At 42.5% G+C, this 17,500-nt stretch overlaps 1 protein-coding gene across 1 annotated transcript in view; it reads right to left on the bottom strand.

Moving 5' to 3' along the window:
- The window catches only part of LOC135211049 (nephrin-like), a 187,015-nt gene that overhangs the window by 55,923 nt on the left and 113,592 nt on the right, over positions 1-17,500 (bottom strand). Inside the window, 2 exon segments of the mRNA XM_064244107.1 lie at positions 3,339-3,449; positions 4,454-4,662. Coding sequence (XP_064100177.1) covers positions 3,339-3,449; positions 4,454-4,662 — 320 coding nt within the window.

The following is a 17,500-nucleotide window of genomic DNA, read 5'->3' as shown; positions in this document are numbered from 1 at the left end:
TTTATTTGGAGAAAAGACTTTAAATAATGAGTCCAGCTATGTATGCCATGTTTATATATCAGTTTAATGAATGAAAATGATATATTCTCTATTTATGTTTTCGTGTACTTCATAATAGCTTTAAGGGATGAAAAGAAATCTTGCTATCTCTTGTTATTATCCAGATATCTGTATAGCAACTGGCAAGGCGAAACTGATTCAGATATCTTTTAATTCCCTCCTAGATACTCCGTTCAATAACACTTGATAATTACGGGAATTACGAGCGACCCTGAGATCAGGGGAACTATAATTTGGTGTTTAACAATCTCCCTAAGGAGTATCGAAGTGACCCGAGGCTCAAAATAGTAAATAGGTTTCTATCGATTTGATGGTGACCTGTAATTTCGCTATGAGCCATATTTCACCATGACTAATCTTGGCTGTTACTATTTAATGAAAGCTTATTATTTTTTTCACTCGATTCACGCAGATCATCTAGAGAAAAGCATATTTTGTTCAGACTAATCCCTAATCCTCTTTCAGTCTGCACATAACAGTGTCAGTCTCTCTCTCTCTCTCCTCTCTCTCTCTCTCTCTCTCTCTCTCTCTCTCCTAGTGATATGTTATGTAAATATGAAAATAGGTATGCAAATAATAAGATCAATATCCAAACTTGGATAACTATGAAATACGTAAGAGCTCTGCTCTCTCTCTCGCTCTCTCTCTCTCTCTCTCTCTCTCTCTCTCTCTCTCTCTCTCTCTCTCTCTCTCTCTCTCTCCAAGAAGGAAGCAAGAAATAAATGTTGTACAGATATCTGGAACATGAGATAACCTTCAAGAAAAAGAATGACATAAATAATAAAAGAAGACGAGAGATTCTGGTCACTCAGAAACCTTAGAGAAGAAGAAGAATGCAATAACACAGGCGGGTGATCCACGATTCACATCGAAGTCAAGAGTTGAAATATTGGCAATAGAAATGAGATATTTTTGTATTGGTGTTCGAAAGGTTGGAGATGATGCTTATTCTAGCAGAAGAAACTGGCAAAATGGGTTCCATGTCAATGAAAATGTTCATAGAAAGCAAGAGCTTTTGAATCAATATTATAAGGACTAATGTTTTTTTAAGGAGTTATTAAAAACAAGTTACAGACAACAGAAGCTTTTGAAGTAATATTATAAGGAATATTTTTATTGACTTCTTGGAAACAGTTTATAGAAATTAGGAACTTATGAATATATAAAGTAATGCCATTTATATGGACTTTTGAAAAACACTTCAGAAAATAGGAGCTTCTGTAGAAATACTAAAATAAATGGTATTTTAATGTACTTTTGAAAACAGTTTATAGAAAATAGCTTTTGAATTTATATTATAAGGAATACTATTTTTAAGGATTTATTAAAAACAGGTTGTAGACAACAGGATCTTTTGAATTAATATTATAAGGAATATTTTTATGGAATTCTTGGAAATAGTTTATAGAAAATAGGAGCTTTCGAAGATATATTAAAAGGAATATTTATTATGAACTTATTGAAAGCAGTTTATAGAAATAGGAACTGTTGAAGAGATATTAAAAGAAATGGTCTTTTATGAACTTTTGAAAACTGTTTATTGGAAATAAAAGCTTTTGAAGAAATATTAAGAGATATGGTATTTTTTATGGACTTTTGAAAAAAGTTTATAGGCAACAGGAGCTTTTGAAGATATATCAAAATGAATATTTTTTATGAACTTACTGAAATCAGTTTACAGAAAACAGGAGGCTTTGAAGGAATACTGAAAGGAATTATATTTTTATGGACTTATTGAAAAACAGTTTATAGAAAACAAGAGTTTTTGAAGGAATATTAGGAGTGACATTTTTATGGTCTTATTGAAAAACAGTTTATAGGAAACAGGAGCTGTTGAAGGGCTATTAAAACGAATGAAATTTCTTATGGATTTAATCTCAATATGCCTACGGAGATATTTTTGTGAAACAGTAAACCTTAACAATATGTAAGAGTGTGATGAGTTACCAGTTGCTCTTAAAAAATAATTTAGAGTGAAAAATACTTATCTACGAAATACTGAGTGGAAAAATTAAATGTATACTGTTTTTTTTTTCTTTTATTGAGGTAAAGGAAATGAAATTATTTTATAGTAAAATCTCTCGTAAATATTCTGAAATGCTCTTTCAGTACCTCTGATTGACCTAACCACAAATGGTTTACAAATGTAAAAGCCGTTGTCCCAATATAGTATTGTTATTAAACACTTGCATAGCTGATAATCTTATATATAAGAATTGCAAGAATATTATAATGTTAAGAAAAAGTTTCGAAATATTTTTGAAACATTCATTTTATATAATTTTGAAAGGAGTGAAGAAGGAAAGGAAAGTCTCTTTCTAAAAATTAAGCGTAATTAATGACAGGTAACATCTTCAATTTATCGCCGAAGTAACATGAGAAAGAATGAGAAATATTCCATATGATATTATTCAAATATTGCTTCGCTAAAGCATCTTTCTTAAGAGAGACATAATAATGAAAAATTACTTATTGAGGGGTTAACTAATGTTTGCACTAGGTTCTTATGTCAGAATGCACGAAGACACCAAATGAGTTGATCCATTGACTTGCATACTGCTATTTCGAGAAGGGGTTAATAGTATGCATTAATGCAATGTTTACAATTCACGTTAATATGGAGAGAGATGGGTAACGCTAGATAGGAGACGTATCTTCATTAATTTCTTCATCGTTTCTCGGTACCATGTTATCAAAGCGTGTGTTATGTATGAAGAGACTGATGGTTAAAATCTATCTCTCTCTCTCTCTCTCTCTCTCTCTATCTCTCTCTCTCTCTCTCTCTCTCTCTCTCTCTCTCTCTCAGTTATTTACTCTCCTTTCTATAGGTTGATATGAAAACTAATGTCTCTCTCTCTCTCTCTCTCTCTCTCTCTCTCTCTCAGTTATTTAATAGCCTTCCTGTAGGTTGATATGAAAACTAATGTCTACTCTCTCTCTCTCTCTCTCTCTCTCTCTCTCTCTCTCTCTCTCTCTCTCTCTCTCATATACACAGTCATTTACTCTCTTTTCTGTAGCTTGATATGAAAACTAATCTCCTCTCTCTCTCTCTCTCTCTCTCTCTCTCTCTCTCTCTCTCTCTCTCTCTCTCTCTCTCTCTCTCTCTCTCAGTTATTTAATATCCTTCCTGTAGGTTGATATGAAAACTAATGTTTTACTCTCTCTCTCTCTCTCTCTCTCTCTCTCTCTCTCTCTCTCTCTCTCTCTCAGTACATCTACTCTGCTCTTCTTAGCACAGTATGCAAATGATTACCTCCCCTCTTGTATTTGCAACTCACCTCCATCCACCCGGCACTGCAGAGTGAGAGAAGATCCTTCAGGATAGGGTCCTATAACTCCGCTGACGTCGACATCAACCTCAGTTACGATTCGCATCCTTTTGGGCGGAACTGGAACACAGGAATGGCATCCTTAGCTTCCTTGCGACTCTCATAGTATATATGAAGGATTCTTTTATAATTTCTGTTTAGACAAGAACGTGAGAAATTGGAGAGACACCATGGCTACTCTTTCATAAGTCTAATAAGAAACTTGATATTCCATAATCACATTTAGATAAAGGAAGCAATTATTTATAAGGATATAAAAAATAATTTTAGGAAATGTAATAACAAGTAAGTTTACAGTAGACACGTCAAAGATCTAGTTAATATAATAATCATAATAGGAAAATGCAGACTGTGGACGAGGAAATATGCAGAAAGAAAATAATCCTCTGGAAGTCCCTTGGACTGTAAGCAACCAGCAGAGACTGCAAAAGAGAATATTGCAATACCAATTAATAGACTCAATCCCAACCAACACAGTCCAATTAGAAGATTCACTTACCAATTACCAGATTCAACCCAGCTAACTGAGACCAATGAAGATGATTCACCTACCAAGTAATAGACTAAAGCCAATCAACAGAGAGCAATTAGGTGATTCACTTACCAATTACTAGACTCTACCTAACCAACACAGATCAATTAGAAGATTCCCTCGCCAATTACTATACTCAACCCAACCAACACAGACCAATTGGGAGGTTTACTTACCAATTGCCAAGCTCAACCCAACCAACACAGACCAAATAGGAGTTTCACTTACCAATTACTCAATTCAAACCAACCAACAGAGACCAGTGAAGATGATTCACTTACCAAGCAATAGACTAAAGCCAACCGACAGAGACAAATTAGGAGATTCGCTTACCAATTACCAGACTCATCACAGACCAATTACGAGATTCACTCACCAATTACTAGACTCAACCCAACTAACAAAGACTAATTAGGAGATTCACTTAATTACCAGACTCAACCCAACCAACACAGACCAATTAGGAGATTCACTTACCAATTACCAGACCCAACCAAACCAAAAAAGACAAAAAAAAGGCAAATTCACTCACCAATGACTTTGAGGTCGATCCTGACGTTCCTGGTCGGTGACGACCTGTAGTCGACTCGACACCTGTACTCGTCCTTATCAGATTCGTACAAGGGCTTGATGACTAGGCCAGGTGGGCGGAGACTCATGTTTAGGAAGGCCCTGTTCCCGAGGGCCTCTTCGTAGGACCAGTGCTCGGCTTGTCGGAAGTTTTCGCTTCGACCATCGATGCTGGAAAGGAGTTTTTTTCTTATTGAAATATTATGTAGGAAGGTTTTTCTTGATATGTTACCCTTCACTTTCTCTTTATTAGTAGGAGTTATTTTTTTATTTTTTATTTTTTATTTAGGAGAGCAAATCTTAATATGATACCTATCACTTTCTCTTTATTTGTAAGAGTCAGGTTTTTTTATTTTATCTAGGGGAGCATATCTTAATATGATATCCATAACATTATCTTTATTTGTAAGAGTCAGTTTTTTTTTTAATCTAGGAGAGCATATCTTAATATGATACCTATATCTTTCTCATATTTTGTAGGATTCAGTTGTTTTTATTTTATCTAGGAGAGCTTATCTTAATATAATGCCCATCACTTTCTCATTTGCAGGATTTATTTTTGTCTTTTTGGAATTTTTTTGTAAGAAAGTATTATTATGTTACCCATCACTCTATTTTATTTGTAGGATATAAAATTTATTTTCTGGACTTTATATAGGAAAGTATTTCGTTATATGTTACCTTTTTTTTTTTTTTACTTGTAGGAGTAAATATTTTCATATTGAATTGTATTTTGGAAAGTATTTATCAATATGATACCAATCACGTTCTCCTTTATTTGTAGGACAAGTTTTGTTTAATTGTATCTAGGAGGGATTTTCTTTATATTAGAACCATCACTTTCTAATTCTTATTTATTTTATCTACTTAAGTATTTCTTAAACTGAAACCCACGATTCTTCTTTGTCTGCATGAATAAATTTGCAAAATGATAATAATAAAGTTTGTTATTTTTTAAAATTTTATTATCATTTTATTATTTTATTTCAGTTTCCATTATTCATATTTTTTTTATTTTTTACTATTATTTTCATTTTTATTACAATTTTCATTTTTATTATTATTATTTTATTGACATACATATTTCCGACATACTCTGTAATCTTATTAATTTATTGTTTAGTGGTCTAGAACAGGTGTTTCTAAACCTTTTGATGACACCAGACCTCCAATGAATTGCCAATATGGTTCCATACCCACTTCGCTGAAGCCCAATGTAGTCCTAGTTGTTGACAATATAACTTAATATACCTAGCTTAGTACGTACTCTAAGTGTGAATAGTTAAGAATAGCACGCACAAGAACATCAAAAGCATTTGTAGTTTTTATATAGTTATTTATTTACAAAATGTACCCATATATACATTGATATATTAAAATCAGGTACATACAAATACCCAGAGGTGAGGTCCCATACCCCCAGCATGTGGTTCTCGTATCCCCAAGGGGTATGGATACCCTCCTGTTAAGAACGGATAGTCTATAACGTCCCTTTGATGATCCTGACTGGAAATAAATTTAGAATAATTAAACGTGAAAAAATGCGAACCTAGACTTCCCAAACTCTTCAATAATTCTGGCTTGAGATAAAGAACGAATTCGCAACCCCAGCCTTTCCTACATAGACCTTCCTTTAGTTAACTACGTCTGTTCCATTCTACAAATAGAATACTGTCCTATTGTCTTTTTTATATTTAATATAGTAAGTACATTCCTCTTGTCATTGTCAGTATCTGCCCAATTATAATTATTATTATTATTGAATGATATTGCTGCATCAGCTGCATTCAACTTGTAAATAGTCTTCTCTATTTTTCTAATAATAGCTTTCTCTCTGCTATTACAACTGGCGAGTATTGCGCCGATATTACTCATCAGGAGCAGTCAATTTCAGGGATAATTGTCACAAATTTATTTATTTGTTACAGTAAATGAACAAATAGGTCAAAATATAAGTTAATATATTGGCCAACGTTTCTCTCGGTATCATCCGAGTATGATCACGGCAGTGGATCGGAGCAGACTGTTGTTGCTGTCAAGATCTACTCAATATATAGCGGCAGGTCAGCAGGGGTTCAACCGCTAGCTGCGTTTTCATTGGCCGGTGGCGCAATGCGCTCCTGCCATTGGTTGAACGAAGTTTTCTTCAAGACGCTTCTCGTCGTTGAAGGTCGCGAAGTTGCAGCCTAGCAGACCGTCGAGGCCAGGGCAAGGCTTCCCTGGGCATTGTGTCACGACGGGTCGCGATGTCATTGGCTGCTGGGCTGCTCGTCTCATCTGGTATTCTTAGATCAGGGGTGTCGCTCGGTCTGGTATTACTTGTATTTATACACATAGGCCTCCTTAAGTTGGTGGGGAGGAAGAGCACTTCCTGCGTCGTATTCAATGAGGGCTTCTCTTGCTGTATGAGGAGTGCCTCTAGGAGTCGCAAGCGTCGCTGGTCAGGAGCCCTCCCTATTATCTTTATATTCTTGATAATACCGTCACGGGAGATAGCTTCCTGGTGTGCTGTCATGATATGGTTTTTAATCGCTCCTTCTTGTATGTGGCAGGAAATCCTCTTGGACAGTCTCATAGAAGTCATACCAACATAAGAGCCGGGACATCCACGGACGGGGCATAAGAATTGGTAGACTACATTCGACTGTTTCAAGAGGTCTCTTGCTGGGGGGGTCGGGTTGTTCTTCATAATAAGGTCCCGGGTACGTCGATTTTGGTAATAAATTACAAGTTCAAGTTCTTTGTCGGCTTCGGTAGGGGTCACATTCTCTTTGATTATTTTCCTCAAAGCATCTTCGTCCTCACGGTGACGTGCGTGCATTCTTGCTTTGTAATACAGCTTGATCTTCTCATGGGGGTGGGGCTGCGGTCTCTCACTCTCGCCGTACCACCGATCCAGCGCTGTTCGGACTTCTTTATCAAAAAGTCGATTCGGATACCCGTTATTAACGAGCATCTGAGTGACTTGGTCGAGTTCTTTGTGAGTGTCCTGCCAGGAAGAAGAGTGAGTAAGGGCCCTCCGAATGTAGGCCCTGACTTTTGTGTTCTTGAACCGTGCAGGGCATTCGCTGTCGCCATTCAGACAAAGCCCTAGGTTTGTTTGCTTTGTATGCACGGAGGTTTTTAGGCCATCGTCGGCCTTGGAGACGAGGACGTCGAGAAAGGGGAGCTGGCCTTCGTTGCTGAATTCGACGGTATAATTCAGCGAACTGCAATGCTGGAACACGCACCGAAACAGCTTCAACCTCTTCCTCATCCTCGGCTTGTACAAAGATATCGTCGATGTACCTCGCGTATTTTCGGGGTTTTCTGATATTAGAGAAAACTCTCTCTTCCACAGTGCCCATATAAAAGTTGGCAAATAGGACACCAAGAGGGGAGCCCATCGCGACTCCGTCCTTTTGTCGGAACATCTGGCCTTTATGGGTGGAGAATGGGGCCTTCTTCATACATATCTCGAGGAGTGTCCGCAGGGATACTTCTGGGATATTCAGCTGGGGTGTAGAGGGGTCCCTGTAGATGCGGTCCATAATGATATTGATGGGCTCGTCAACAGGAACGTTCGTGAAAAGGGATTCTACGTCCAAGGAGGCGATAGTGCCTGTTCCTGGGGAGTCTCGGATTTCTTCGAGGAATTCCGCTGAAGAGCGAAGGCTATATCGGCTTGGCACGTAGGGCGTCAAAATTTGATGAAGGCGCTTGGCCAGTCCATACGTGGGGGCGGGTGTCTGGCTGATGATGGGGCGGAGAGGGTTCCCATTTTTATGTGTTTTTACGTTGCCGTACAGATAGCCAAGGCTGTAATCTCCGATGATGGGCGGGAGGTGCACTGCATTGGTGGCTGCATTGACACTGCTAATGCCGTGCACCTCCCGCCCATCATTGGAGATTACAGCCTTGGCTATCTGTACGGCAACGTAAAAACACACAAAAATGGGAACCCTCTCCACCCCATCATCAGCCAGACACCCGCCCCCACATATGGACTGGCCAAGCGCCTTCATCAAATTTTGACGCCCTACGTGCCAAGCCGATATAGCCTTCGATCTTCAGCGGAATTCCTCGAAGAAATCCGAGACTCCCAAGGAACAGGCACTGTCGCTTCCTTGGACGTAGAATCTCTTTTCACGAACGTTCACGTTGACGAGACCATCAATATCATTATGGACCGCATCTACAGGGACCCCTCTACACCCCAGCTGAATATCCCAGAAGTATCCCTGTGGACACTCCTCGAGATATGTACGAAGAAGGCCCCATTCTCCACCCATAAAGGCCAGATGTTCCGACAAAAGGACGGAGTCGCGATGGGCTCCCCTCTTGGTGTCCTATTTGCCAACTTTTATATGGGCACTGTGGAAGAGAGAGTTTTCTCTAATATCAGAAAACCCCGAAAATACGCGAGGTACATCGACGATATTTTTGTACAAGCCGAGGATGAGGAAGAGGTTGAAGCTGTCCGGTGCATGTTCCAGCATTGCAGTTTGCTGAATTATACCGTCGAATTCAGCAACGAAGGCCAGCTCCCCTTTCTCGACGTCCTCGTCTCCAAGGCCGACGATGGCCTAAAAACCTCCGTGTATACAAAGCAAACAAACCTAGGGCTTTGTCTGAATGGTGACAGCGAATGCCCTGCACGGTTCAAGAACACCACAGTCAGGGCCTACATTCGGAGGGCCCTTAATCACTCTTCTTCCTGGCAGGACACTCACAAAGAACTCGACCAAGTCACTCAGATGCTCGTTAATAACGGGTATCCGAATCGACTTGTTGATAAAGAAGTCCGAACAGCGCTGGATCGGTGGTACGGCGAGAGTGAGAGACCGCAGCCCCACCCCCATGAGAAGATCAAGCTGTATTACAAAGCAAGAATGCACGCACGTCACCGTGAGGACGAAGATGCTTTGAGGAAAATAATCAAAGAGAATGTGACCCCTACCAAAGCCGACAAAGAACTTGAACTTGTAATTTATTACCAAAATCGACGTACCCGGGACCTTATTATGAAGAACAACCCGACCCCCCCAGCAAGAGACCTCTTGAAACAGTCGAATGTAGTCTACCAATTCTTATGCCCCGTCCGTGGATGTCCCGGCTCTTACGTTGTTATGACTTCTATGAGACTGTCCAAGAGGATTTCCTGCCACGTACAAGAAGGAGCGATTAAAAACCATATCATGACAGCACACCAGGAAGCTATCTCCCGCGACGGTATTATCAAGAATATAAAGATAATAGGGAGGGCTCCTGACCAGCGACGCTTGCGACTCCTAGAGGCACTCCTCATACAGCAAGAGAAGCCCTCATTGAATACGACGCAGGAAGTGCTCTTCCTCCCCACAACTTAAGGAGGCCTATGTGTATAAATACAAGTAATACCAGACCGAGCGACACCCCCGATCTAAGAATACCAGATGAGACGAGCAGCCCAGCAGCCAATGACATCGTGACCCGTCGTGACACAACGCCCAGGGAACCCTTGCCCTAGCCTCGACGGTCTGCTAGGCTGCAACTTCGTGACCTTCAACGATGAGAAGCATCTTGAAGAAAACTTCGTTCAACCAATGGCGGGAGCGCATTGCGCCACCGGCCAATGAAAACGTAGCTAGCGGTTGAACCCCTGCTGACCTGCCGCTATATATTGAGTAGATCTTGACAGCAACAACAGTCTGCTCCAATCCACTGCCGTGATCATACTCGGATGATACCGAGAGAAACGTTGGCCAATATATCAACTTATATTTTGACCTATTTGTTCATTTACTGTAACAAATAAATAAATTTGTGACAATTATCCCTGAAATTGACTGCTCCTGATGAGTAATATCGGTGCAATACTCGCCAGTTGTAATAGCAGAGAGAAAGCTATTATTAGAAAAATAGAGAAGACTATTTACAAGTTGAATGCAGCTGATGCAGCAATATCTTTCAATAAGACTTTTTTGAAAGAGGGTCTCCTACCATAGTCATCAAAGTCATTAATAATTTTCTCTCTCTCTCTCTCTCTCTCTCTCTCTCTCTCTCTCTCTCTCTCTCTCTCTCTCTCTTTCTTAAAGCGAGCTTTCGTCTGGAGCTGCCATACATCCTCGGGCTGGGAAGCTGAGGGTGGACTGATCTTGGTGTGGTGTCCGTCCTCCTTATATCTGTGGTTGACAGCAGGGGGTCTGCCCCATGCTTGTCTCCTATTGGCTGGTGGCGGTGAGTCTTCGTTTTCATTGGTTCCCTGAGCCAGGTCTCAAGCCACTTTCTTTGAGCCGATGGTTGCGTTGCAGCATATCCTGCAGCCGCCTGGAGCTCCTGTGCGGTGCTGTAACGTTGATGGGCGTTGTGCTACGCTGTGGGACGTCATGGCTAATTTGATTTCCATCGGCTGCAGGAGTACCTCGTTCGGGGGCGTTGTCTTTCGTGGAGTTGTCGTGATCGGTGGTGTCATTGTTGGTGGCAGGTCTTCTCATACCCATAGGGAGGAGAAATTCTTTCTGCGTCATATTCAGCAGGCCCAACCGACGGGCATCAGGGGCCTTCCTGATGATTTTGGTGTTCAGTATGATGACATCCCGGGAGATGACCTCCTGATGTTTGGTGCGGGCATGATTCTTGATAGCCCCCTCTTGGGCATGGCACGAGAGTCTCTCCAACAGTCGCATGGGAGTCATACCTACATAGGCACCGCTGCATTTGCGGCCTGGGCATGTATACTGGCACGCTACATGCGTCTGCCTCAAGGGTTCTCGTACCTGTGAAGAGGGGTTATTTTTCATAATAAGGTCGTGTGTCCTCCTGTTAGGAACAATCGTTTACCAATTGTTCCCTTGGTGGATTGTTGCCTCCTTTGTTTTGTTTTTTAATTGCTGGCGAGTTGACGTCTGGTGGATGGCGTCAAACTTCGTCAGTCAGGTTCTGGAGGGCAGAACAACCAGTCAGTCAGAGGCAGTCAGGTATAATTATCTGTGGACCAGCATGAGGCAGCGTCAGGTACTGGATACCTGGTTATTTGGTTGAAGTCGTCGTTTGGAGTATAACTTCGAGTTGGAGGTCGGCAGTCAGCATTATCGTGTTTTCGTCGTCGAGAGGACGACGTGTCGAGAGCGTCCTCACTGAGAAGCAACAATGGCGTGTTTTCGTCGTCAAGAGGACGACGTGTCGAGTGCGACCTCACTGGGCAGCAGCAGTGACGTGGTTTCGTCAAGTGGTCGAGGAGGACTTCCATACTGCATCTGAGGACGAGATGGTTGTTGTATCAACTCTGTCTTGATCGTCCAGCAATTCGAGGAGGATGTCCATAATTGTCTCAAGGACGAGATGGTTGTCGTATCGGCTCTATCTTGATCGTCCGGCATTGGACTGTTGTCTTCATTGTTTGAGGAAGTGTCCCCGTTTTGCTCTTAGTATCATTATGCTGCTTCAGTGTCAATTTTAGTTATGTATTACGCTGCCTATTTCTATTTATTATATTTAGATTGTTATTGCCCTTATACAGCCTATTTTGTGATTATTCTTTTTATTATTTAGATTGTGATTTTTCATGGCTTTGTTATTGAAGGGTGGATTTTATGGTTTCTTAGACTGGTTTTAAATATTAATTATTATTGTTAGTTTGTAATTTTTTTGCGTTTTTGCCACCCAGAACCTTGACTCGCTGTACATAATGTATTTAACTCTTGTAAATAAATTAATTTTAAGGTAACTTTTTGATTTTGTTATGCTCCTCCCTCCTTTGTTTGTCACCTGTCATCAGTCATTACAGCCCAATTGCTTATTATTTTTAAGAACCTGTCGATCTCGAGAGTCGAGATCGTAATATTGGCGACCTTGCCAGGATTGGTTCTGTTTTGGCTGACGGGGGTGTGGCAGCATCGATGAAGAGGATTTTGTTTGTAAAAAAAAAATTAATAATAATAATTTTTTTTTTCTGTTAGGTGGGGAGGTGTTAGGAACAATCGTTTACCAATTGTTCCCTTGGTGGATTGTTGCCTCCTTTGTTTTGTTTTTTAATTGCTGGCGAGTTGACGTCTGGTGGATGGCGTCAAACTTCGTCAGTTCAGGTCTGGAGGGCAGAACAACCAGTCAGTCAGAGGCAGTCAGGTATAATTATCTGTGGACCAGCATGAGGCAGCGTCAGGTACTGGATACCTGGTTATTTGGTTGAAGTCGTCGTTTGGAGTATAACTTCGAGTTGGAGGTCGGCAGTCAGCATTATCGTGTTTTCGTCGTCGAGAGGACGACGTGTCGAGAGCGTCCTCACTGAGAAGCAACAATGGCGTGTTTTCGTCGTCAAGAGGACGACGTGTCGAGTGCGACCTCACTGGGCAGCAGCAGTGACGTGGTTTCGTCAAGTGGTCGAGGAGGACTTCCATACTGCATCTGAGGACGAGATGGTTGTTGTATCAACTCTGTCTTGATCGTCCAGCATTCGAGGAGGATGTCCATATTGTCTCCAAGGACGAGATGGTTGTCGTATCGGCTCTATCTTGATCGTCCGGCATTGGACTGTTGTCTTCATTGTTTGAGGAAGTGTCCCCGTTTTGCTCTTAGTATCATTATGCTGCTTCAGTGTCAATTTTAGTTATGTATTACGCTGCCTATTTCTATTTATTATATTTAGATTGTTATTGCCCTTATACAGCCTATTTTGTGATTATTCTTTTTATTATTTAGATTGTGATTTTTATGGCTGTTGTTATTGAAGGGTGGATTTTATGGTTTCTTAGACTGGTTTTTGGAAATTTTAAATATTAATTATTATTGTTTAGTTTGTAATTTTTTTGCGTTTTTGCCACCCAGAACCTTGACTCGCTGTACATAATGTATTTAACTCTTGTAAATAAATTTAATTTTAAGGTAACTTTTGTTTATTTTGTTATGCTCCTCCCTCCTGTTTGTTTGTCACCTGTCATCAGTCATTACAGCCCAATTGCTTATTATTTTTAAGAACCTGTCGATCTCGAGAGTCGAGATCGTAATACCTCCGATTCTGGTAATATATGATTAAGTCTATATTCTTGGTGTCGTCAGTTGGGGATTCATTTTCAGAAATAATTTTCTTAATGGAGTCCTCATCGTCACGGTAATGGGAACTCATGAAGGCTTTCTAGTACAGCTTGATATTATCCTGGGGGCGGGGCTGAGGGCTCTCACTACCGTACCATTTCTCCAGGGCTGTGCGGACTTCCTTGCTGATTAATTTATTTGAGTACCCGTTATTCACAAGTACTTGGGAGGTGCGGTCGAGTTCCTGATGAGTGTCCTGCCAGGTCGAGCAGTGGGAGAGGGCCCTCCTGACGAAGCCCCTGACGGTGGTGCTTTTGAATCTGGTGGGGAACTCGAGGTCTCCGTTGAGGCAAAGTCCTAAATTGGTTTTCTTTGTGTAGACTGAAGTACGGAGACCGTCTTCCGTCTTGCTTACAAGGACGTCGAGGAAGGGGAGCCAATCGTCAAAGCTGTGTTCAACTGTGTAATTCAGCACAGTACACCGCTGAAATGCTTGACGGAGGGCTTCTACCTCATCCTCGGTGTCAACTTGCACAAAGATATCGTCAATATAACGTCCATATCTGCGGGGTTGCTGCATCCTGGCAAAGACCCTTTCCTCCACGGTGTCCATGTAAAAGTTAGCGAAGAGGACCCCCAGTGGGGAGCCCATCGTCACACCGTCCTTTTGGCGGAACATCTGACCACAGTGTGTGGAGAAAGGGGCCTTCTTCATGTAGATCTCCAGCAGTGTACGGAGCGAGGCTTCCAGTATGTTGAGGGGCGCTGTCGACTGATTCCTGTAGACACGATCAAGGATTATATCTATGGTTTCATCGACAGGCACGTTCGTAAATAGGGACTCCACGTCCAGTGAGGCGATAATCCTGGTGCCATAGGCATCCTTGATGGCTTCTAAGAACTCTGCCGAAGACTGCAGGCTGTACCGACTCGGGACGTAAGGGGTCAAAATTTGGTTGAGGCGTTTAGCCAAGGCGTACGTAGGGGTGGGTGTCTGGCTGATGATCGGCCGGAGGGGGTTTTCTTGTTTGTGGGTTTTTTACATTACCATATAAATAACCTAGGCTGTAGTCTCCTTGTATGGGCGGGAGGTGCACAGCGTTTGTCGCAACATTCACTGTGCTGATGACTCTGTTAGCCTCCCTCTTGATGTCGTCTGTCGGGTTCCTCTTCAGGCGTTCGAACTTGCTCTCGTCAGACAATATAGCATCCAGCTTCTCGTGATATTCGGCAGTATCAATCAAGACAAAGGCTTCTGTCTTGTCCGTGCGTCGCACCGTGATGTTCACTTTCTCCTTCAGTTCCTTCGCTGCTTTCTTCATCTCTTGGTGAGGATCCCGCTGTATTGCGAGCCCCTCTCTGTAAGAGCTTCAGCAAGTAGGAGGGGTTGAAGGGCATCGGTAGTTCTCACGATGTTCCGGGCTTTGAGTTCCTGGATGGAGTCTAGGAGCAACTCGATTTGAGTCTCTTGTCATGAGGCCTTGGTCTCGAAATGAAGTGGCAATTAAGAACCAGCTTCAGAAGGGCATCTTGATCGGGAGTGAGGTCGTAATTGATAAGGTTAATGTATCCTTGGGTTCGTTCAGGGATGCAGAGTTTGCCGTCGTTCAGGGAGATGAGCTTGCGCAGGGCATCTGTCATCCGCTGCTTCATGTCGTCCTCCTGAAGGCAGACGAGGCATCTCTTGATGTTCCCAGTGTACATTGGTTCCTCTCCTACTGAGTTGTCTTCATCCGAGGGTGTGTCACATTCAGGATTTTCAAATTCGGTGTCGTCTAGTCCATGACTACCTTCCTCTCGAAGGGCATCAGGACGTGCTGCTATAGGTTCCTCTCCTACTCCACTGGTGCCGGGGCTGCTTCTCACTCTCTTCCACTCCTGCTGCAGTCTCTTGGTCTCGTTCTGGAGGGCACACAATTCGGAGGACACGCGACCTTATTATGAAAAATAACCCCTCTCCACAGGTACTAGAAACCCTGAAGCAGACACATGTAGTGTACCAGTAAACATGCCCAGTCCGCAAATGCAGCGGCGCCTACGTAGGTATGACTACCATGCGACTGTCGAAGAGACTCTTGTGCCACACCCAAGAGTGGGCTATCAAGAATCACACCCGCACCAAACATCAGGAGGCCATCTCCCGGGATGTCATCATACAGAACACCAAAATCATCGGGAAGGGCCCTGATGCACGTCGGTTGTGTCTGATGGAGGTGCTCCTCATCCAGGAAATAATACGACGTAGGAAGAATTTCTCCTCCCTACAAGTATGAGAAGACCTGCCACCAACAATTACACCACCGATCACGACAACAACACAGAAGACAACGCCCCCGAATGAGGTACTCGCTCCGTACGCTGCTGGAGATCTGCACGAAGAAGGTCCCTTTCTCCACCCACCGTGGCCAGATGTTCCGTCAAAAGGACAGCATAGCGATAGGCTCCCCACTGGGGTAGAAGCCCTCCATCAAGCATTTCAGCAGTGTAGTGTGCTGAATTACACAGTCGAACACAGCTCCAACGATCGGCTCCCCTACCTCGACGTCCTTGTAAGCAAGATGGAAGACGCTCTCTGTACTTCAGTCTACACAAAGAAAACCAATTTAGGACTTTGCCTCAACGGAGACAGCGAGTACCCCACCAGATTCAAAAGCACCACCGTCAGGGCCTTCTTCATGAGGGCCCTCTACCACTGCTCGACCTGGCAGGACACTCACCAGGAACTCGACCATGCCTCCCAAGTACATGTGAATAACGGGTCCTCAAATAAATTAATCAGCAAGGAAGTCCGCACAGCCCTGGAGAAATGGTACGGTAGTGAGAGCCCGCAGCCCCGCCCCCAGGATAATATCAAGCTGTACTAGAAAGCCTTCATGAGTTCCCATTACCGTGAAAAAGAGGACTCCATTAAGAAAATTATTTCTGAAAATGTATCCCCAACTGACGACACCAAGAATATCGACTTAATCATATATTACCAGAATCGGAGGACGCGCGACCTTATTATGAAAAATAACCCCTCTCCACAGGTACAAGAACCCTTGAAGAAGACGCATGTAGTGTACCAGTATACATGCCCAAGAGGGGGGCTTTCAAGAATCACACCCGCACCAAACATCAGGAGGCCATCTCCCGGGATGTCATAATACAGAACACCAAAATCATCGGGAAGGCCCCTGATGTCCGTCGGTTGCGCCTGCTGGAGGCACTCCTCATCCAGCAAATAAAGCCTACACTGAATACGACGCAGGAAGATTTTCTCCTCCCTACGAGTATGAGAAGACCTGCCACCAGCAATAACACCACCGATCACGACAACTCCACAGAAGACAACGCCCCCGAACGAGGTACTCCTGCAGCCGATGGAAATCAAATTAGCCGTGACGTCCCACAGCGTAGCGCAACGCCCATCAACATTACAGCACCGCATAGGAGGTCCAGGCGGCTGCAGGATATGCTGCAATGCAACCATCGGCTCGAAGAAAGTGACTTGAGACCTGGCTCAGGCAACCAATGAAAACGAAGACTCATTGCTACCAGCCAATAGGAGACAAGCATGGGGCAGACCCCCTGCTGTCAACCACAGATATAAGGAGGACGGAGACCGCACCAAGGTCAGTCTACCCTCAGCTTCCCAGCCCGAGGATGTATGGCAGCTCCAGACGAAAGTTCGTTTTAAGAAAGAGAGAGAGAGAGAGAGAGAGAGAGAGAGAGAGAGAGAAAACCGTTAATGACTTTGATGACTATGGTATCATAGTTTATCTGTAAAATTCAAATATATACACCTATTTTGACCCTGTATTTGACCATGATCTCTATACGCGCTCTACTACCCTGTTTAAGTAGCACGGAAAAAGCCGCTATTCACAAAATAGAGAAGAATCTCTACAAGTGTAACGCTGCTGAAGTAGCCATTACTTTTAATAAAGTATTATTATTATTATTATTATTATTATTATTATTATTATTATTATTATTATTATTATTATTATTATAGGTACAGAAAAAACATTTCAAG

Source organism: Macrobrachium nipponense, chromosome 4, assembly GCF_015104395.2.
Source record: "Macrobrachium nipponense isolate FS-2020 chromosome 4, ASM1510439v2, whole genome shotgun sequence".
NCBI lineage: Eukaryota > Metazoa > Arthropoda > Malacostraca > Decapoda > Palaemonidae > Macrobrachium > Macrobrachium nipponense.
This window is presented reverse-complemented; position numbering and strand designations above follow the sequence as displayed.